The 23,993-nt window shown below is 28.2% G+C and overlaps 4 protein-coding genes across 4 annotated transcripts; 2 read left to right on the plus strand and 2 right to left on the minus strand.

The window, feature by feature from the left end:
- Window positions 1–15,207: 15,207 nt before the first annotated feature.
- LOC142699759 (4-hydroxy-3-methylbut-2-en-1-yl diphosphate synthase (flavodoxin)-like) lies at window positions 15,208–16,741 on the plus strand. Its single transcript, XM_075848078.1, has 2 exons — window positions 15,208–16,065; window positions 16,724–16,741. Exons 1-2 carry the CDS (start codon window positions 15,208–15,210, stop codon window positions 16,739–16,741), a joined length of 876 nt encoding a protein of 291 aa, XP_075704193.1.
- Window positions 16,742–17,931: 1,190 nt separating this feature from the next.
- LOC142699760 (methionine synthase-like) lies at window positions 17,932–20,552 on the plus strand. Its single transcript, XM_075848079.1, is given in 2 exon segments — window positions 17,932–20,080; window positions 20,083–20,552. Coding segments are annotated over 2 exon segments (2,619 nt in total).
- Window positions 20,553–20,920: 368 nt separating this feature from the next.
- LOC142699762 (DNA repair protein RecN-like) lies at window positions 20,921–22,886 on the minus strand. The gene is made up of 2 exons (XM_075848080.1): window positions 21,512–22,886; window positions 20,921–20,937 (listed from the first exon to the last, which is right to left on the minus strand). The coding sequence occupies exons 1-2, from the start codon at window positions 22,884–22,886 to the stop codon at window positions 20,921–20,923; spliced, it is 1,392 nt and encodes a 463-aa protein (XP_075704195.1).
- A 237-nt stretch (window positions 22,887–23,123) lies between these two features.
- LOC142699763 (bifunctional riboflavin kinase/FMN adenylyltransferase-like) lies at window positions 23,124–23,756 on the minus strand. Its single transcript, XM_075848081.1, has one exon. The coding sequence runs from the start codon at window positions 23,754–23,756 to the stop codon at window positions 23,124–23,126; it is 633 nt and encodes a 210-aa protein (XP_075704196.1).
- Window positions 23,757–23,993: the final 237 nt, after the last annotated feature.

The raw sequence follows: 23,993 nt of genomic DNA on the forward strand, positions 1-23,993 counted from the left end.
ATTTTGAGGATTCCCTTCAACAGAAATAATTTCGTTAGAAAAAATCCATAGGCTTCCCGCATACAATTTATTCCACGATTTAGAGTGGACAATGATTTTATACATAATGATTATTTTTTTTCTAATACTGTTCTTAATCTTTGTTTTGCAACATCAAAATTTGGGTCTAATAACAGGCTTTGTTTATATAAATTAATAGCTGATTGTTTATTTTCTAATGCTTCAAAAGCTCTTCCTAACCAATAGTATGTTTCTGCATTTTTATTATTTATTTTAATGGCTATTTTAAATACATTTAGTGCATATTGTGGCTTTTTATTTTTGAGTAATAAAATACCTTTCTCTAAATGGGCGTCTAAAAAAGTCCAATCATTTTTTATACAATTATCAAAATTAATAATGGCGTTATCCATATCGGATATAGAAGAATAATACAATCCTTTAATATAAAAAGCCTTAGAGGTAATAAGGTTTTTTTTTAGAGCCAGTAATTCATCGCATATTTTTAATACTTTATCGTTTTTATTTTCTGCTAATAAGTAAGATAATGCTAACTTAGCATCTATATTTTTGTTATTTATTTTAATGGCTTTTTCGTAGCATAAAATAGCACTATCTGTTTTTTTGCTCAGTAAATAAAATTGTGCTTTTTTAGTCCATAATGAAGAGCTATTTTTATTTTCTTTGAGTGCAGAATCTATAAGGTCTCTTTGAGCTTCTGGTGATGGAGCTTTTATAGCATTTGTTGTTTTAGATTTTTGTTCTGGTATAGGAGGGGTTATTGGATTATCGTTATTATTACAATAACAAAACCACAAGATTATAGAGAGGTAAATAATATATTTCATAAAAAATATTTTTGGCTAAGCAATATAATTTATTTTTATCGTTTCTTGTATGTTGGTATGCAATTTTTTTATAACTTGCTACTGAAAAAAATTATTTTTATGAAAGCATCAATTATAACTATTGGAGATGAATTGCTTAATGGAGAAAAAATAGACACTAATAGTGTATGGATTTCTCAACAATTAAATGAAATAGGTATTCGCGTTAACAGTAGAATTGCTGTTGGAGATATTTATCAAGATATTTGGACTACTTTAGAACAAGAAGAAAAAAAATCGCAGTTTATTTTTATTACTGGCGGTTTAGGTCCCACTGCAGATGATATTACAAAGCCTTTATTATGTAATTATTTTAATGCGCAAATAAAATTAGATGAGACAAGTTTAGAAATTATAAAAAATATTTTTAAAAAAACGGGAAAGCCACTTTTAGAAATTAATATAAAACAGGCTTATGTACCAGATATTTGCAAAGTTATTTTAAATGAATGGGGTACAGCACCAGGAATGTGGTTTGAAAAAAATGGCGTTATTTTTGTTAGTATGCCGGGTGTTCCTTTCGAAATGAAAGCACTAATGACGAATAAAGTTTTGCCTTTAATAAAAGAAACATTTCCTTTAAGTAAAATTATACATCGCTATATTTTAACTTATGGTATAGGTGAATCTTTCCTTGCAGAAAAAATTAAAGCGGTAGAAAATTCCCTTCCAGAACATATTAAATTAGCCTATCTACCAAGTTATGGTTTTGTTAAATTAAGGCTTACAGCCCATTATACATTGCAACAAAACGAGCAAAAAATAAAAGACGATATTACTTTATATCATCAGCAATTATCACAACTATTAAAAGCTCATTTAATAGGCAATACTTTTAATAATTTGTTAGATTATATAATACAACTTTGTTTACAAAAAAATATTACAATTGCTACTGCAGAAAGTTGCACATCGGGATATATTGCCCATTGTCTTACTGAAAAAGATGGTTCTTCGGCTTATTTTTTGGGTTCTATAATAGCGTATAATGAAAGTGTAAAAAGAGATCTTTTGGAAGTTCCCGAAGAAATATTACAACAATATACTGCGGTATCGGAGCCTGTTGTTGTTGCTATGTTAAAAGGATTGCTAAAAAAAATCCCTGCAAATTATGGCATTGCCATTAGTGGATATTTAAGTAGTGTAGAAGAAAATCCAAGTTTCCCTGTTGGTAAAATTTTTATTGCTGTAGGCAGTTTAAAAAAACATCAAATACACGAAATTAACCTGCGGTATAATAAGCGAATGCTTAACAGAGAAACTGCAACTATGCAAGCCCTTAATTTCTTAAAAATATTTATAGAACAAAACGATTAGAAATGCTTATCAGATAAAATTTCGTAGGCTCTATTACTAATATTATTAACATAATACAGGTTATAAAAATCTTGCGAGATAGTTGCTTTTTTTTGCGAAAAGCTTTCTATAATTGCGTCTACAAATTGATTCCAATTATTATCTTCTGCAATAAATAATTTTTCTTTACAAACTTCTATGGAAATGCCTTTGGCACCGCTTGCGGTAGAAATGCAATTAAGGTTATAAGATAAAGCTTCTAAAAGTTTTACTTTTACGCCACCGCCTTCGATTACGGGGTTAATAAAAATATCTATCCCTTTATTATATAAAGCAATATCTTCTACAAAAGAGGCATAAATAATTTCTTTATGCTCTTTAAAACAATTAAATTCTAAAGGCAAATTACTGCCACAAATAAGTATTTTAAAAGCAATATTTTTTTTGTTTAATAGGGGAATAATAAAATGTATTATTTTTTCTAAAGCCTTTGTATTTGGAGGATAATTTAAAGAACCATTAAAAAATAAAAGGTGTTCGTTTTCGAGGATATGATATTTTTCTCTAATTATTTTTTTACAAGAATAAATATCTTCTGGAATATTTTTTATTTCTAATGCGTGCGGCATATAGATACATTTTTTAGCTTTAAGATGGAATTTTTTTATTGCAAAAAGCATATCATCAGGAGATACAAAAAAGTTTAAATGGCTTCCTTTACAATATAAATACTCTAAAAAAAATAAAGCTATCCATACTGGTTTATGGTAAGATTTAAAGCGTACATATTCTATATTTCTGCTATAATAAATACATTTACAAGAAGTAAAAATTCGAAATAAAATAAAAATAAAAGGAAGGTAAGGTTGCTCAAAAATAAGGTGCGATATTTTATTTTTTTTTACAATTTGTAATAACTTAAAAAAGTAAAAAATATTGGTATATTTTATCCAAAATTGAGAAGAAAAAACTTTAAGAAGTTGAAAAGAATAATTATGGTGTTGAGGGTTGTTTTTTGTTGTAGCGATAAATACTTTTGCTTTTTTTGAGAGTGCTTCGGCAAATAAAACAATTCCTTTTTGCCCTGCATTTTTTATCGGTAATAATTGGTAAGAATTAATTACTAAAATATTCATTATAAAATTATTTTTTATCTGCTAAAAGGGATTCGTTTTGTTGAACCAAAGTAATCATAAATTGTTGAGAATCTTCTAAAGTATTTTGAATTTTTCCGTCTAAAATAGCCTCTCGGATAGCTGTTTTTATAATGCCTACGCTTTTTGATGGTTTTATATTAAAGTAATTCATAATCATATCGCCTGTCATTGCGGGTTGCCAATTTCTTAATTTATCTTTTTCTTCTACGATATTCATTTTTTCTATAACAGTATTAAAATTTTGAATATATCGTTCTATTTTATGTTGATTTTTTGAGGTAATATCTGCTTTACATAAAAGCATTAAATCATCAATTACTTCGCCAGCATCAAATAATAATCTACGGATTGCAGAATCCGTAATTTCTTCGTTAGTAAGCGAAATGGGTCTATGGTGTAAAAAAATTATCTTTTTTACATATTCCATTTTTTCATTCAAAGGGAGATTTAAGCGAGAAAAAATTTTTGATACCATACGAGCACTAATAATTTCGTGTCCGTGAAATGTCCACCCAATATTTTTATCAAATTTTTTTGCATTATACTTACCAATATCGTGTAATAATGCTGCCCATCGAAGCCATAAATTATCTGTTGTTGGAGCAATGTTATCTACGACTTGTAAAGAGTGATAAAAATTATCTTTATGTTTTATTCCATCAATATATTCTACGCCTTTTAAGTTTACTAATTCTGGCAATAAATGTTTTAATATATGGCATTTATCTAAGAGTAAAAAACCACTAGAAGGTTTTTGTGAACATAAAATTTTATTTATCTCTTCAGCAATTCTTTCTTTAGAAATAATATTTAAGCGGTAAGCATTTTTTTCTATAGAAATTAAAGTGTTTTCTTCTATTATAAAATTTAATTGAGTAGAAAAACGAATTGCTCTTAAAATTCTTAAAGGATCATCAAAAAAAGTACTATCAGGGTGTTTAGGGGTGCGTATAATTTTATTTTTAAGATCTTCTAATCCATTAAAAGAATCTATAATTTTTTCAATATTATTAACATCTATTGCTAAAGCATTAATGGTAAAATCCCTTCTTATTTGGTCGTCTTCAAAAGTGCCTATGCTTACGATAGGATTCCGAGAATTTTGGTGATAGCTTTCTTTTCGTGCTCCAACAAATTCTATTTCTAGATTGTCTATTTCTAAATGGGCGGTTTGAAAATTTTTGAAGATACTTAATTTAGCTTTGGGATAAAATGTTTGTTGGAAATGTTGTGCAATTTTAATCCCATCACCTACGCAAGTAAAGTCTATATCGTTAGAATTTTTACCGAGTATTTTATCTCTCACAAAACCGCCTACAGCATAAACGGTAACATTTTCTTTTTTACTAATTATTGAAATCTGATGAAATATTTTTTTTTCAGCATCAGAAAGCATAGGTCCAAAATCCATATTTATAAAAAAATAATCCTAATAAAATTTTTAAGTAATCCTAAATAAAGTTTAATTATTGATGGTTTTGTTAAAGATAGGCGGCTTATTCGTCTGTATCTTAAAATGCAAAATTATTAAAAAAGAGCTATAATAATGCTTATGAGTATACTTCTTTAAACTCTTTTTTTACCATTATAGGTGTTTTTATCGTATTTTTTGAATACAAATTAACATAAAAGCACTATTAAAATGGTTTATTTTTATATCATTTCGCTAAAAATTATGTTTTTTTATCTTTTTTGATTACAAGTTAGTTTTTGAAATTTTTTTTATTGAGATATAAATAGTTTTTTAAAAATAGTTTTTATGAAGTTGAAGTTAAAATTTTAACTTTATTTTATATATATAAAAGCATTAAAAATTTGATTAAAAAAGTAGCTTTGTACCTTTCCAAGGTAATGCAAAATAATATAGACATCAAGATTTTATTGAACCTTTGTAATTTTTGCGGATAAGTTTTAGCATGAACAATTTTTCCTCTAGTATAAAAATATGGTTGGCTTTATGTTTACTGTTTTGTTTTCAAAACATTTACGCACAGACAAATAACCAAAAAGATAATGAAGAAGAGGAGGTTGATTTTTTAGAAGAAGATACTACTCTAATGCGATACCCTTTAAGGGATAGACAAGGAGATTTTTATAGTACGCCATCCACGAATTCTTTTAACCCGTATAGGGAGTCTAATGCTGCAATTAATAAATCCCTTATTTATAATCCTCAAGACAAAAGTTTTTTAGCAAAAGAGCAAGTATTAGGCACTGCCGTTAGACCTACAATGCGGTTTAATAATCAAGAGGTTAATAATATTTCTTTCAAAAAAGCGGAAGCACTTTATTTTAGAAAAAAAGTTAATACGAATATGTTTTTGAGTCAGCGAGGAGGAATTCCTCGTTTTTCTGCTACCAATTTTATTTTTAATAATGTTTTTGGCGTAAACACTTTAGGGCAGAGAATAAAAAATATTTTTGATACCACTAAAAGTCGTTTTGGGAAATCAAAAAAATCATTACAACAAATTTTACCTTTTTCTACAGGAGTAAAACCCTTAGGCTTAGATACTTCGTTTAAAACAGAAGGAGAATTAAAAAATCAATTAGGAATAAATAATCCAGACTCTTTGGCATCTCAAGTAGGTAAGAAAATTTTAAAGAGTAATGAAGACGAAGTAAAAAAAGCAATAGCAGATTTTGAAAAAAGTCAAACTTCAGGCATTAATCCTAAAGGCTTTGTAGATTTTGTTGTTGGTGCAGAGAATTTTTCAACCAATAATCCTTCCATACCCATAAATTTACGGTCAACCACTGTTCCTTTATTAGATGTTAAGTATGATGTTAATCTTAATTCTACAATAGGGTCTAAATTATCATTACCTATTAGTGCAAGTAACTTAAATAATTTAGATCTTAAAAATCCCTTATATGTAGTAAGTGGTATAAGTGCAGCGTCTGCTGTTGCTGCGACTGCAAATGCTATAAATTCAAGTTCTGGTCCCAATGGAGGAGTTTCAGGATTTAATCCTAATACCAGTTCTTTTAGTAGTTTTTTTCAACAAAGTTTAAAACGGGTAAAAATTTCTTATAAAGGAGATGAAGACCAAGTTATCAAAAAAATTGAATTAGGCGTAACTCAATTCGAAACACCGAGTAATATTATTCCAAGTACTAAAGAATTATTTGGGGCAAATGTAAAAATGCAATTTGGAAAACTTACATTTTCTTCTGTAGTTGCTTTTCAGACCTCCAAGTTAAAAACCATTAATTTAAATGATGGCTCTTTGGTGAAAAATGTTAAAATAAAAGTTGGAGATTACGAGGATAACAAAAATTATATATTATCCCATTATTTCAGAAAAAATTTCAATAGTGCTTTAAAGAAATTACCCTTAGTAAATTCTAATGTTCAAATTTTACGCGTAGAAGTTTGGGTTACAAATAGAAATGCTACGCCTAATGAAACGAGGGAAATTATTGCTTTTTCTGATATGGGAGAATGTGGTACAGATTTAACTAATCCTACTGCCGTAACTTGTTTAACGGGTAATGGTGCAGCTCCAGATAATAATAACAACTCTTTATATAAATATTTAAAAGAAAATCCAAGCGTAAGAACTTCTGCTTTAGCAATAGATATATTAACACAAGCGGGCTTTAAGCAAGGCAGAGATTTTGAAAAAGTATATGTTAAAAAAGTATTACCAACGAACTTATATTTCCATCCTACGCTAGGCGTTTTGTTATTAAATGAGGGGGTTACTAATGAAAGTGTTGTTGCTATTTCTTACGAATATCAAATGAATGGCAGAGTATATAGAGTGGGAGAATTTTCTGAAGAAATTTCTTTAAGTAATGATGGACTTACAAAATTATTATTTACAAAATTATTAAAAACAATTATTCCAGACCCTGCATTACCAGTATGGCAATTGATGATGAAAAATGTTTATAATTTAGGAGTTGGACAAGTTAAAAAAGATAATTTTAATCTATTTGTAACTTATGATGAACCGGGTCGTGGAGAAAGAATTTATTTACCTTATGCAGACCCTCAACATCAAAAAACTTTAATTTCTTTAATGAATAGTGATAGATTAAACAACAATAATGATTTTATACAAGACGGAATTTTTGATTATGTAGAAAATGTTACCATTTTCCCCGATATAGGAAAATTAATGTTTCCTGTTTTAGAACCTTTTGGTAGGGATTTGGAATATATTTTTACGGATATAAATTTAGCCAAGCGGTACTTATACTATTCGCTTTATGATTCTATAAAAAGTTATGCCTTACAACAAATTCAAAGTAATCGTTTTACAATTAAAGGAAATGTAAAAAATACTAATTCAGCACAAATTTTTTTAGGAGCATTTAACATACCTCCTGGCTCCGTAAAAATTACCCAATCGGGAACTCCTTTGCAAGAAGGAAAAGATTTTATTATAGATTATAATATAGGAGCTTTAACTATTCTTAATAAAAGTATATTAGATGCTAAATTGCCTTTATTGGTAAGTTTAGAAGATAATGGCGTAAACAGTTTTCAACAAAAAAACTTTTTGGGGTTTCGGGGAGAATATGCCGTTAGCAAAAATTTAGCCATTGGTGCTACCTACACCAAATTAAGTGAACTACCACTAAATAATAAAGTTGCTTACGGTCAAGAATCTGTAAATAATCAGTTATATGGAATAGATGTTAATTATAAAGTTAAAACGAGAGCATTATCTTATTTTTTAGATAAAATGCTTCCTATTTATGTAACTAAAGAAATTTCTCAAGTTAATATTTTTGGAGAATTAGTAAAATATAACCCAAGTTATAATACGATAGATTTATACAGTACACCAGGGTCTATTTATTTAGATGATTTTGAAAATTCTTATAGCAATATTTGGTTAAATACAATTCCTTCTATTCAATGGAGTTTATCATCTGTTCCTAATAAAGCAACAAATAAAGCAGGTCAAATATTATTTCCAGAAAGTAGTTTAACAAACTCTTTAGATGTTGGTAAAAGTCGTGCTCATTTAGCGTGGTATCAAATAGACGCTAATTTACAAATCCAAGGAGCAGCAAATAACCCTATTTCAAATATTAACTTTTCAGATCCGCGTTGGAGATTAATTCCTACAACAGAAGTTTTCCCTTCGATAATTACAAACTATACCGATATTTATGCGAGAACTTTTGACTTAGCTTTTTTCCCCACAGAAAAAGGACCATTTAATTTTGAAACATCATCGACAGAATTAGATGCTAATGGAAACTTTTTATTTCCAGAAAAAAAGTTTGGAGGAATTAGTTTTGGTTTTCAAGACCAAGCAAATTTTGAAGATAGGAATGTAGCGTATATACAATTTTGGATGCAAGACCCTTTTCTTGAAAATCCAAATTCTAATGGTGGAGATATGTATATTAATTTAGGAAATATCTCGGAAGATATTCTTAATGATAATTTAAGATTTTATGAAAATGGAATTAATACGCCTTCTTTTCCTGCTCAAATGACCTCTTCTATATGGGGGCAAGTTCCAAATAATCCTACTTCCATTAACAACGATTTTATTAATGTTGCCGGAGAAAGACCTTTGCAAGATGTTGGTTTAGATGGTATTCCAGATGCTATAGAGAAAACTCATTTTGCAGATTATCTAAATAATATAAGTCAAAATTTTGGCGAAACATCTCCTTTTTATCAAAAAGCCTTTCAGGATCCTTCGGCAGATAATTTTAGAAGTGAAAGAGATCATAATTGGCCATCAAATACGGATATTTTACAGCGGTATAAATATCATAATAATACACAAGGAAACTCCCAAATTCCTGGAGTAAATGATAATCAAGTTTTTGCAGCAACAATTTTTCCAGATAAAGAAGATTTAAATAATGATAATATTTTAAATCAATCAGAAGATTATTTTCAATATGTATTGAATTTAAAACCAAATATGCAAATAGGAACTAACTATATAGTAGATATTAGAACCGTTTCTACAACAATTCAATTGCCTACAGAATCTGCTCCAACACAACGAACAGTAAATTGGTATCTCATAAAAATTCCTATCCATTCTTATTATTCCAAAGTAGGAAATATACAGGATTTTAAAAGCATTCGTTTTATGAGAATGTTTTTAACAAACTTCAAAGAAAATGCAGTAATTAGAATGCTAAAATTAGGACTTGTTTCAAATAATTGGAGAAACTTTAATTACGAAATTAATCATACGGGTATTTATGTTCCAACGAATAATGATAACTTATTGGTAACAAATGTTAATATAGAAGAAAATACTTCTCGAACACCTATCCCTTATGTATTACCTCCACAAATAGAAAGGGTTCAACAAGTAACAAGCAATTCTAATATTATTTTGCAGAATGAACAATCTATGTCTTTACGAATTATGGATTTAAAACCTCAAGATCCTAAAGGAGTATTTAAAAATGTAAATCTTAATTTAATTAATTACGGAAAAATTAATATGTTTCTACATGCGGAATCTGTTTTAGGGCAACCTGATATTCAAGATGGAGAAATGGAAGCCGTTATTCGTTTATCTACAGATTATGTTAATCATTATTATGAAATAAGAATTCCATTAAAAGTTACTCCTGTAAAAACTTCCTATGTGCAAAGAGAAGAAATTTGGCCTGTAGAAAATAACTTAGATATGGAATTAAAAATCTTAACTTCTTTAAAAGAAAAAAGAAACTTAAATAATATAAGTATTACGGAAATATTTTCAGAATTATCTAATGGTAAAACGGTTTCTGTTATGGGAAATCCTTCTTTAGCAGATATTAGTGGTGTTTTAATTTATGTAAATAATAAAACAACTATGACAAAATCTGTAGAAGTATGGGTAGATGAATTACGCTTATCAGAAGTTAATTTACAGAATGCTTATGCTGGATATACAAAAGTAGATGTAAAACTTGCAGACTTAGGAACGATGAGTATAGTGGGTAGTTTCCATACCCCTGGCTTTGGAAATTTAGAACAAAAAACCAACGAGCGTTATAGAGATAATTTTAAACAGTATAGTATTTCTTCGAGATTAGATTTAAGCAAATTATTGCCAGATAATCTAAAAATGAATATTCCTTTTTATATGAGTATAGGAGAGAGTATTAGTACTCCAGAATATGACCCCTTTTGATACAGATATGAAATTGCAAGATAAAATAAATGCAAGACCTACAGATGCAAATAGACTTTTAAATAGAAGTATTGATCAAACAAAAACCCAAACTTACAGTGTTACTAATGTTCGTGTATTGGCAAAAAAGGGAGAAGCACCAACTTTTTATAGTATTAAACATTGGGAATTTTCTTATACTTTTTCGGCAATAGAAAAATCTTCTCCGTATGTAGAAACTTTTGATTTTACGAATTATAATACTTCTGCGGCGTATAATTATAGTCCTATTATAAAGTATTTAGAACCCTTTAAAAAAATAAAATCAAGAAAAGAATTTTCTAGTGTTATAAAAAATTTAAACTTTAATTTTATTCCCTCTAATGTTTCGTTTAAAGTTACCTTTGATAGACAATTTACAGTTACGAAAGCCAGAAGTGTTTTTGAAGATGATGTTTTCCAGATGCCAGAATATTATGATAAAAAATTTATTATCAATAGACTTTATGGCATAAAATGGAATTTTACAAAATCTATTTTTATAGATTTTAAAGTAACCAATTTTTCTAGGGTAGATGAACCCTATGGTAGAATTAATGATTGGGATAAAACAAAAATAGTATGGGAACATCTTTTAAAAGGAGGTAGAAATACTTTTTATAAACAGGATATGAATATTAATTATGTCTTACCTACACAAAATATTAAAGCAATAAATTGGATTATCTCAAAAGTATCTTATACAACAAGCTACGATTGGATAACAGCATCAGATAGCCTTTTTTACTTGGGGCATACGATTCAAAATATGAATAAGCAAGAAGCTGATGTTAATTTCGATTTTATAACACTATTTAAAAAATTTAAAATTAGTCAACCTAAATTGGCCAAAGTAAATATAAAACAAAAATTGCTTCCAACACCAGAATTATCTTGGTGGCAGAATTTGCTTTTTGGTTTTCAAGAATGAGGTTTACAATAAGTGATGTATATAGTTCTACCGTTAACGGGTTTATATTTACCCCTCAATTAATAGGAAATAATCTTTCTAATTTTGCCCCGGGTTTAGATTATGCTTTTGGTGGACAACCAAATAACAGTGGTTAGATGCAGCTGCAAGTAAAAAATGGATTACAAATAGCACAGAGTTAAATCAAAATTATTTACAATCCTATTCTCGTGTAGCCAGTTTAGATTTCTCTATAAAACCTATGGCATATTTAGAGATACAACTTTTATTCAATTACTCTTTTGGAAAAAATTATTCAGAACTTTTTAAAGATACTACAGGAAATGGAACTTATGCCCATCTAAATCCTTTTGTAACAGGAAAATTTGATATTAGCTATTGGGCATTTGAAACAATGTTTGATAGATATACAAATTCTTCTTTAACCACTGCATTTAAAAATTTAATAGACAATAGAACCATTTTATCTGCTCGTTTAGCAAAAGAATTTAATGTTACTCAAATTACCGATGGTGGATATTATAAAGGCTATGACCAATATGCTCAAAGTGTTTTAATTCCTTCTTTTATTGCTGCATATACAGGTGGAAATGTTAATAATATTCCCCTTATTAATAATAAAAACAACACCATAAAAGATAATCCTTTTTCAGGCTTTTTCCCCTTACCAAGTTGGAAAATAACCTATTACGGATTAGTTAAAATTCCAGGATTAAATAAAATTTTTAGTGTAATAAAACTTACTAATAATTATACCGGAAATATGAATTCTAATAATATTTCAATGAACCCTACTTATCTTGAAACACAAATAGGAATACCCCTTTTTATAGATCCATTAAGTGGAAATTTTGTACCCTATTATAGAATTCCTAATATTACCATTATGGATAAATTTGACCCCTTAATAGGCGTAGATATAATCACAAAAAGCCAAATAGGGTTTGGATTTAAATATAGTAAAGAAAGGTAGCAACCGTTAGTTTAGTAGATTTTCAAGTAAGTGAAAATTATAAAGAACAATATTCATTTAATTTTTCTTATAAAATTAGAGGCTTTAAAAAATTTGAAAAATATAAAAAACTAAAACCCGGATTTAGAAACGAACTATTATTTAAATTTGACTTATCTTATATGCAAGATTTTAATTTTAACATAAAACTAAACCAAATTTATAAAACACCCACAGGCGGAAATGTACTATATGCTTTTTTACCATCGATAGAATATTTAAGCACAAAAAATTTAACTTTTAAATTGTTCTATGAATATAGATTAGCAAAAAATAATTTAACGCAACTTGAAAATATTAATCAAAGAGGGGGATTGCTTATTCGTTTTTCTTTTAATTAATTCTAACTATTTCTAACAATGAAAAATAAATTTTCTGCAACACTTAATTATGAAGAAAAAATAATTGTGGAATGTACCCCCGTTCTTATTTTTATTAACGCTAAAAAATATTGGCATATAGATGAAATAATAGAATTTAGAATAGTTGATAATAAAGCCATTATTATAAATAATCATCAAGAAATTTTAGAAATTGATGATGCCATAGCTTTTAGTCTTTATATTCAAAAGCATTATCGGTATAATAAAATATTTAATCCCAAAAAATATTGGTATTATAAAAATCAAGTAGGTATTGTTATATCTATAATAGTGGCAGGGTTTATTATTTTATGTATTGCAGGATATTTATTTATAGAATATAACGCATACAAACTAATATCTGTAAAAAGAGAACACCAAATAGGAGAAGAATTATATTCCCAAATAATTAGTCAATACGAAATAAATGATTCGGCTTCTTTTTATATGCAACAATTTTTAGATACAATGCATTGGCAAACAAACTTTCCAATAAAAGTAACCATTGTTAAAAATAATCAAGTAAATGCTTTTGCAATGCCTGGAGGATATATTATTATATACGATAGTATTATACGAGAAACAAAAAATTACGAACAATTAGCAGGTCTATTAGGACACGAATTATCCCATATAGAATTAAGGCATAGTTTACGAGCTATATTAAGTAATATGAGTAGTGCTTTAGTATTATCTTTTATTTTAGGAAGAAATACTTTATCCAACATTATCGTTAATATAAGTCAATTAAAATATTCTCGAAATTTAGAAATAGAAGCAGACCAAAATTCCGCATTACTATTAATGCAAAAACAAATAGATCCTTTGGCTTTATTTTATTTATTTCAGGAAATGAAAAACAAAGAAAAAAATAGTAGTATGTTAGAAATATTATCTACGCATCCCGATTTTGAAAATAGAGAAATACAAATCAAAAAAACAATTAAAGATAAAAACTACACCATAGTAAAAAATAAAACCTTAGAAAACTTGTATAAAAAAATCAAAAAATCGGTAAAGACAAAAACTCAAAAAAAAGAAAAGCATTATGCAAAAGATATTTCTTCCTAATAATTATTGCCTTTATGTAAAAGAAACACCTTCACTTTTTTTTACAACAGTAGAGTTCTCTACAAAAACAACTATTGAAGAATTAATTTGTTTAAATGAACATATTATTGTTAAAGATGTAGATTTTTTTCTTCAAACTTTTATTCCTCAAAAATTAAAAATAATAGAAGCCGCAGGAGGTTTAGTTACGAATCAAAAGAACGAATTATTATTTATTTATAGAAAAGGAAAATGGGATTTACCTAAAGGAAAAATAGAACCTAACGAAGAAATTACTACCGCCGCAATAAGAGAAGTTCAAGAAGAAACAGGCGTGCAAAAAATAACCATAATAAAAGACTTAGATATTTCCTATCATATTTATTATAACCCTTGGAAACAAAACGAATATGTATTAAAAAAAACATATTGGAAAAAAATGCTCTGCGATAGTAACGAAATATTAAAGCCACAAATAGAAGAAGATATAACAGCAGTAAAATGGATATCTTTAAAAAATATTGCCCCCATTTTAAATAATACTTATCCTCTAATTAAAGACCTTTTACAAAAAATATAACTTAATATTATGGATAAACTAAAAGCAATTATTGTTGCTGGTGGAACGGGAATAAGAATGCAAAACACATTACCCAAGCAATTTATACCTATTCATAAAAAACCTATTATTCAATGGACATTAGAAATATTCGCAAATTTTCACGAAACATTAGAAATAATAATTGTTATTCATCAAGATTATATTCAAGAGCTTAAAAAACTTTGCAATCAATTACCTTTTAAAAATAGAATTATTATTGTTGCTGGTGGAAAAACAAGATACCATTCTGTAAAAAATGGAGTAGCAAAAATTAATAATGAAGATATTGTTTTTGTTCACGATGCCGTTCGTTGTATGCTTCATAAAACGCTATTAAAAAAATGCTTACAGGAAACAATAACTAATGGAATAGCAATTCCAGCGATAGCGGTTAAAGATAGTATTCGTATAGAAGAAAACAACCTTTATAAAAGTATAGATAGAAATAAAGTAAAAATTATGCAAACGCCTCAAACTTTTAAAGGCAGTATTTTAAAAGATATTTTTACGCAACCCTATCAAGAAACTTTTACCGATGAAGCCACACTAGCAGAAAAAAAAGGTTATCCTATCCATTTAATAGACGGAGATATTAAAAATATAAAAATTACTTACCCAATAGATTTAATCATTGCTGAAGCCTTATTAAAAAATGAAAATTAATAGAACATAGTTTTATCCTTTAATTTGCAACAGCATTTTTTGTAATCCTCTTTAAAAAAAGTATTTTAGCAAGAAAAATATTTCCTTTTTACACTATTGTAAAATAATAAAAATGACCTTAAATAATTTTAAGCAACACCCTTCTAATACTTATAAAAGACTTTCAACAATAGAGGTTAAAGTAGGAAATTTAGTGATTGGTGGAAATTACCCCATTCGTATTCAAACAATGACAACCACAGACACGATGGAGACACAAGCTTCTGTAGAACAATCCATTCGTTGTATAAATGCAGGAGCAGAATTAATTAGATTAACAGCTCCAAGTAAAAAAGAAGCAGAAAATTTATTACAAATCAAAAATGAATTAAAAAAAAGAGGTTACGAAATCCCTTTAATTGCGGACATTCATTATACTCCTAATGCAGCAGAAATTGCTGCCAGAATTATAGAAAAAGTAAGGATTAATCCTGGGAATTATATAGACAAAAAAAATTTCAAACAAATAGAATATACCGATATAGACTATAAAAAAGAAATAGAAAAAATTAGAATTAAATTCTTACCCTTAGTAAAAATATGTAAAGAAAATGGCACTGCAATGCGTATTGGAACAAATCACGGTTCTTTAAGTGATAGAATTTTAAGTCGCTACGGAGATACTCCAATGGGAATGGTAGAAAGTGCTATGGAATTTTTACGCATAGCATTAGAAGAAAATTTCAACCAAATTATTTTAAGTATGAAAGCAAGCAACCCTTTAATTATGGTGCAGGCTTATCGTGTTTTAGTAACTAAAATGCAAGAAGAATTTGGTTTTTGTTTCCCTTTACACCTTGGTGTTACAGAAGCTGGAGATGGAGAAGATGGCAGAGTAAAATCGGCTATAGGTATAGGAACTCTTTTAGAAGAAGGTATTGGCGATACCATTCGTGTTTCTTTAACCGAAGACCCAGAATTTGAAGTTCCTGTATGTAAAGATATTGTAAAAAGATATGTGAATAGAAAAATTACTTACGAAGATAAATTACCGCTTGTAAAAAAAATAAACTACAATCCTTTTATTTATGAAAAACACCACACCTTTGCAATAGAAAATATTGGAGAAAAAAATGTTCCTATTGTAATTTCTAACTGGCAACATAAAACGCAACTTTCTTATCAAGACTTTTTATCCATAGGCTACGAATATAATGCTACTGACGACAAATGGAATATTAAAGATGATGCAGCAGATTATATTTTCCTTGAAAAAAAAATAGCATTTAATTACCCTCAAAATTTAAAAATAATTATCCCTTTTAACCAATGGAATAAAGAAAAACACACCTACCCTTTACTAACTACGCAAGAAATAGAAAAAAAATCGCTAATAGAAAAAACACCTTATTTTTTAGATTGGGACATTACAAACATACAAAATTGGCAATTTATTTTTAATACTATTAAAGAAGAAAAACAAGCTGTTCTAATCCTTACTACGACAGAAAAAAATCCTTATTATTTATTTCGTAGATGGTTAATAGAAAAAATAGACATTCAAAATAAAAATCCTTTAATATGGAAATTAAAAACTTTAGAAGATAAAAACACTTTAATTGATGAACAGCTTATTCATTTTTCTACAGAACTTGGAGCCTTATTAATTGATGGTTTTGGTGATGGACTTTTTTTAGTTAGTGATAATGAAATAAATAATATACAAGCCCAAGGAAGAACTTATTTAGAAGTAAGCAATACCAATCAATTTTTAAACCATCTTACTTTTTCTATACTACAAGCAACCCGAACAAGAATTTCAAAAACAGAATATATTTCTTGTCCTTCTTGTGGCAGAACACTTTTTGATTTACAACAAACAACTACTAAAATACGAAAAGCAACCCACCATTTAAAAGGAGTTAAAATAGCAATTATGGGTTGTATTGTAAATGGTCCTGGAGAAATGGCAGACGCTGATTTTGGATATGTTGGTAGTGGCGTGGGCAAAATTCATTTATATAAAAATAAAGAAATTATTAAAAAAATATAGATAGCGAAATAGCGGTGCAAGAATTAATACAACTCATAAAAGATAATAATATGTGGAATGATTAAAACTTTTTTACATACTTTATATCATTTATTTTTTCCTAATGTTTGTGTGGGTTGTGCACAAAATTTGTTATCTTTTAAAAAAACTATCTGTTATTATTGTAAAGAAAAATTACCAATAACAAATTTTCAAGAAGTAAAAAATAATTTAGTCTTCGAAAAAATTCAAGAAAAAATTTCTATAGAAAATGCGTGTAGTATTTATTTCTTTCAAAAAAATTCTATACTAAGAAATATTATTCACCAGTTTAAATATTATGGAAAATTAGATGTTGCCTTTTCTATCGGAGAATTTATGGGCACATATTTATCAAAAAGTAGTCTATACAAAGATATAGATGCTGTTACTGCCATTCCTTTATATTATAAAAAATTAAAAAAAAGAGGATATAATCAATCCGAAATATTAGCTCAAGGGATTGTCAATATTTTAAAAAAACCGCTATATCCTAATTTACTAACAAGAAATAAAAACACAAAAATACAAGCCTCATTAAAAACCACAGAACAAAGAGAAAAAAATTTAGAATCCTCCTTTGTATACCATATAAAAAAAGAAAAAAATATAAATCACTTGCTTATTATAGATGATGTTTTTACTACCGGAGCCACCATTGTTTCTGCTATTAAAGAAATTCAACAAAAATCGAATGTTAAAATTTCGGTATGTACTTTAGCATTTACCTTTGATTAATAAAAAATATTAGCTTCGCACACTCTCTATTATGGTTTATTTAAACATATGCACAATAAAAATTCAATTACAGAAAAATACTTTTGTATTAGTGGTTTAGAACCTCTTATTGCAAGAGAAAATACAAATTTTATTAATATCGGAGAAAGAACAAATGTTACGGGTTCAAAGAAATTTGCCCGATTAATAAAATCTGAAAATTATGAAGAAGCCATTTCTGTAGCAAGGCAACAAGTAGAAAATGGAGCACAAATTTTAGACATTAATATGGACGATGCTCTATTAGATGGTGAAAAAGCAATGATTAAATACATTAACTATTTACAGTCAGAGCCCGATATTGCTAAAATTCCATTTATGATAGATAGCAGTAAATTCAATATCATATTAGCGGGATTAAAATGCGTTCAAGGAAAATGTATTGTAAACTCTATATCTTTAAAAGAAGGCGAAGAAAAATTTATAGAACAAGCAGAAATTTGTAGGCAAATTGGAGTCGCTGTAGTAGTAATGGCTTTTGACAAAAAAGGGCAAGCAGATACCATAAACCGCAGGGTTGAAATTTGTCAAAGAGCATATAAAATACTTACAGAACAAGTAAAATTTTCACCATACGATATTATTTTAGACCTCAATATTTTTGCTATTGCAACAGGAATAGAAGAACATAATAATTATGCTATAGATTTTATAGAAGCAACAAAAATTATAAAACAAAAATTACCCTTTATAAAAATAAGTGGCGGTGTAAGTAACCTTTCTTTTTCTTTTAGGGGTAATGATACTGTAAGAGATGCTATGCACAGCGTATTTTTATTCTATGCAATAAAAGCAGGTATGGATATGGGCATTGTAAATGCAGGGCAATTACCTATATACGATTTAATAGATACAGAATTAAGAACACTTTGTGAAGAAGTTATTTTCAATAAAAATCCAGAGGCAACAGAGCGGTTAATTGCTTTTGCCAATACGATTCAAAATCAAGGCAAAGAAGTAAAAAAAGTTTCTTTAGAATGGAGAGCAAAAAATGTAGAAGAAAGATTAGCCTATTCTTTAATTAATGGAATTACCGATTTTATAGATACAGATATAGAAGAAACCAGACAAAAATATCCCGTTCCGATACAAATTATTGAAGGGCCTTTAATGAATGGAATGGGTATCGTAGGAGAACTTTTTGGTGAAGGAAAAATGTTTTTACCTCAAGTAGTAAAAAGTGCTCGTGTAATGAAAAAAGCTGTAGCCATTCTAACCCCTTATATAGAAGAAAGTAAAGTAAAAAATACAAATAATGGAGTTATTGTTATGGCAACAGTAAAAGGCGATGTTCACGATATTGGAAAAAATATCGTTGGTGTAGTTTTAGGATGTAATGGATATAAAATTGTAGACTTAGGCGTAATGGTACCAACACAAAAAATTATAGAAGAAGCCATAAAAGAACAGGCGGATATTATAGGATTAAGTGGATTAATAACCCCTTCGTTAGACGAGATGATTTTAGTTGCTAAAGAAATGAAAAAGCAAAACTTAACGGTTCCCTTATTAATAGGAGGAGCAACAACTTCTAAAACACATACCGCATTAAGAATACAACCAGAATACGAAAATGGAGTAGTACATGTTTTAGATGCTTCCAAAGCGGTTAATGTAACCAGTCAATTATTAAGTCTTACAGCAAAAAAAGTTTTTTTGGAAAATATTAATGTAGAATATAAAAAAATTGCTAAAGATTTTTCTAGTAAAAACGCCCATAAAGAATTTCTTTCTTTAGAGCAAGCAAGAAAAAATAAATATCCCATTAACTGGGAAAATTATAAACCCCCTATACCGAATAAATTAGGTATTACCCTATTAAAAGATATTCCTTTAGAAAATTTAATACCTTTTTTTGATTGGACACCTTTTTTTATTACTTGGGAATTACACGGAAAATTTCCCGCAATATTGGAAGATAAAGTTGTTGGAAAAGTAGCCACGCAATTATATAAAGATGCTCAAGAGATGCTAGAAAAAATAATAAAAAATAAATGGGTAATAGCAAATGGCGTTTGTGGGATATTTAAAGCAAAGCAAATAAATGAAGATGATATTTTAGTGCAAACGGAAAATAAAAATTATGAATTACAACATTTAAGGCAACAAACTCAAAAAGCCGAAGGGCAGAGTAATTTATGTCTTTCAGATTTTGTTTCCCTAAAGAAGATTATATAGGAGCATTTGCTGTTACTTGCGGTATTAATATAGAAAAACAATTACAAATATTTGACGACCAAAAAGACGATTATAATTCTATTTTACTAAAAGCATTAGCAGATAGATTAGCAGAATCTTTTGCAGAATATTTACACCACAAAGTAAGAACGGAAATTTGGGGATATGTAAATAATGAAGGCCTTTCGAACGATGAACTAATTAAAGAGAAATATCAAGGCATAAGACCAGCACCCGGATATCCCGCTTGTCCAGACCATACAGAAAAATATAAACTTTTTGAAATGCTGCAAGCAACTCAACATACAGGAATTTATTTAACAGAATCTTTAGCAATGCACCCTGCATCAAGTGTTTCTGGTTGGTATATTGCCCATCCTGAAAGCAAATATTTTACCACAGGAAAAATTACCGAAAATCAAATACAAGATTATGCAAAAAGAAAAAAATGAATATAGAAGAAATAAAAAAATGGTTAAATTCTGTTTTAGTTGGTTCCATATAAAAACCATTTTTACCTTTGTTATTTAAAATAATTTTTTTACCTATAAGTTTTTATAATGAAAATATCAATAATTGGCGTTGGCAACCTTGGTGCCGCTATTGCAACAGGATTATTAAAAAGTAATTTTATTGCCCCTAAAGATTTAATTTTAAGTAGAAGAAATATAACCTCTTTAAAAGCGTTTGAAAAAGAAGGCGTTTTTGTAACTACGGATAATAAAGAAGCAGTAAAAAAATCAGACATTATTATTTTATGTGTAAAGCCTTTTAATTGTATTGATATTTTAAATGGGATAAAAAAAGAAATTAAAAAAAATCAAATTTTAATTTCTCCTGTAACAGGAATTTGGATAGAAGAAATAGAAAATGTTGTAGGCAAAAAAACTCCTATTTTTAGAGCAATGCCCAATACGGCTATTGCCATTCAAGAAAGTTTAACTGCAATATGTTATAATCAAGCAGTTACCGAAGCTCAAAAAAATATTGTAAAAAATATGTTTGATAAATTAGGCGTTTCTGTTTTTATTGAAGAAAAATTAATGGATTCGGCAACCGTTTTAGGAGCTTGTGGTATTGCTTATGCGTTGCGTTTTATACGAGCAAATATTCAAGGAGGAATAGAAATTGGTTTTGATGCTAAAACTGCCAGTACGATAGCCAGCCAAACGATAAAAGGTGCTGCTGAACTATTAATACAAACAGGAAATCATCCCGAACACGAAATAGATAAAGTAACTACACCAAAAGGTTGCACCATTGCAGGAATAAACGAAATGGAACACCAAGGATTTAGTTCTTCTCTTATTAAAGGCATTGTTACTTCCTATAAAAAAATTACAGAATAATAATTTTTAAGCAAAAATCATTTCTTTAGCAATAGCGATAGCTTTATCTGTTGCGGGTTTACCTCCGAGCATTTCGGCAATTTCAATAACCCTTTCGTCTTTATTAAGCAATTTAATATCGGTTTGAAAAGATTGGTTTTTTTCTTGCTTGTAAACAAATAAATGGGCGTTCCCTTTTGCTGCAATAGAGGCTTGATGGGTAATGCAAATAATTTGAATATCTATAGCAAGAGATTTTAATATCTCGCCAATTTGCTTTGCTACTTCTCCCGAAACTCCCGTATCAATTTCATCAAAAATTAAAGTAGGCAATTCTAAAGAAGTAGCAACAATAGATTTTATAGAAAGCATTAATCGGTTTAATTCCCCACCACTGCCAACTTTCTTTAAAGATTTAAAAGCATTTGTTCTATTCGCATCTAATAAAAACTCTATCGTATCTTTACCATATTCATTAAAACTTCCTTTATCTAAATTAATTTTAAATTGTGCATTAGGCATTCCCACTTTATGTAATAAAAGATGAAGATTTTCTAAAAAAGGAGCAATATTTTTCTCTCTAACTTGATGTAAATTTTCTGCCAACAATTCTATTTCCTGATGCAATTTTTCTACCGCTTTATTTTTTTCTAGTAAAATTTGGTCTATATTTTGTATTGTATTCAGTTTATCTTGTATTTGTTTATGAACAGCTAAAAGTTCTTGAGTGCTTTTAACTTGGTGCTTTTTTAATAATTTATATCCTTCGCTTAATCTATCAGAAAGGAATTGTAAGCGTTCGGGATTAGGATTAAATTTTTGAGATAAATTAGAAGTTTCTTTATAAATATCTTCCACTTCTATATAGCAAGAATTTAACCTGTTATTTAACTCTTCAATTTGAGGAGAATTAATTTTTAATTGTTTTAATTGATGGACACATTGCCTTAATTGGTAATGTATAGAATGTTCTGTATTATAAAGTATTTCTGTACAACTCGCTAATGCTAATTGGGTATTTTCTGCGTTTGTAAGTGTTTGTAATTCTTCTTCTATAGTTTCTATTTCGTTATCTTTAAAATGGATATTTTCTAACTCTTCGTTAAGATAAGTATAATATTCTAAATCTTTCTTAGATTGAAGTTGTTCGCTTTGTAAAGTTTCTAAATGTTTTTTTTCTGCAATATAGAGGTAAAAACTTTTTTGATATGCTGCCAATAAATCAAAATTATTAGCAACAGCATCAACAATTTTAAATTGAAAATCTGTACTATAAATTTCTAAAGTATCAAATTGCCGGTGTAAATCTATTAAGTATTTAGCTACTTCGCCTAATTCTGTAGCACTAACCAAACTATCATTAATAAAATTCCTTGAAGTTTTTGTAGCGGGATTAATTTCTCTCCTTAATATTAATTCGTTTGTACTTTCAATATTTTTTTCTTGAAGAAAACGCATAAGCGTTTTATGTTTATGAATTTCAAAAGTAGATTCTATAATGGATTTTTTTTGCGGATTATCAAACAAAGCCCAATCAATTCTTTCTCCTAAAACTAAACTTAATGCTCCTATTAAAATAGATTTCCCTGCTCCTGTTTCTCCTGTAATAATATTTAATTGATTATCAAAAGAAATAGAAATTTTTTCTATAATAGCATAATTTATAATCTCTAACTTTTTTAACATAATACATTATTAATTTAAGCTAATCGCTACATATTTATCTTCTTCTAACTGAGCTTTTAAGGCATTAATATCTGCAAATTTAATTTCATCTCTAATTTTTTGTTTAAAAGAAATAGTAACTTCTCGTCCATAAATTTCTTTATTAAAATCAAAAATATGAACTTCTATTTTTATATCTTGTGTATTTTCTACCGTTGGATTAACACCTATATTAAGCATTCCTTTATAGGTTGTTTCTTCCCCATTAATAATAAAGGTTACTACATAAACGCCTTTAGGAGGAAGAATTTTATTTTCTTTAGGTAAAGCAATATTTGCTGTAGGGAAACCAATAGTTCTGCCTAATTGCTTGCCTTTAATAATTGTTCCTTGTAAAAAATACGCATATCCTAATAACATATTTGCTTTATCTATTTCCCCTGTTTGTATTGCTTGTCTAATAAGTGTAGAAGAAATTTTTAATTCGTCTATAGCTTGAATAGATATTTCGTCTACTTTATAGGAATAGGTAGCAGCATAGTGTTTTAAAGTATTAATATTTCCAGATTTATTTTTCCCGAAATGATGATCATAGCCAACAACAATAAACGAAGGATTAAAATAATACACTAAAAAATCTTTAATAAAAGATTCCGCAGACATTTCTGAAAGCGTTTTATCAAACGCAAGCGTTATACAATGTTGAATATTATTTTTTTCAAATAAATTGCATTTCTCTTGTAATGTGGTAATAACAGAAAGTGCATTTTCATTTTCTAAAATTAACCGAGGATGTTTTTGGAAAGTAATAACAATACTTTCTAAATGGTGTTCATTGGCTAAATTATCAACCTGTTTTAGTATTTTTTGATGCCCAAGATGAACGCCATCAAAACTACC

This window comes from Rhinoderma darwinii, unplaced genomic scaffold, assembly GCF_050947455.1.
Source record: "Rhinoderma darwinii isolate aRhiDar2 unplaced genomic scaffold, aRhiDar2.hap1 Scaffold_1630, whole genome shotgun sequence".
In the NCBI taxonomy this organism is placed as follows: domain Eukaryota; kingdom Metazoa; phylum Chordata; class Amphibia; order Anura; family Rhinodermatidae; genus Rhinoderma; species Rhinoderma darwinii.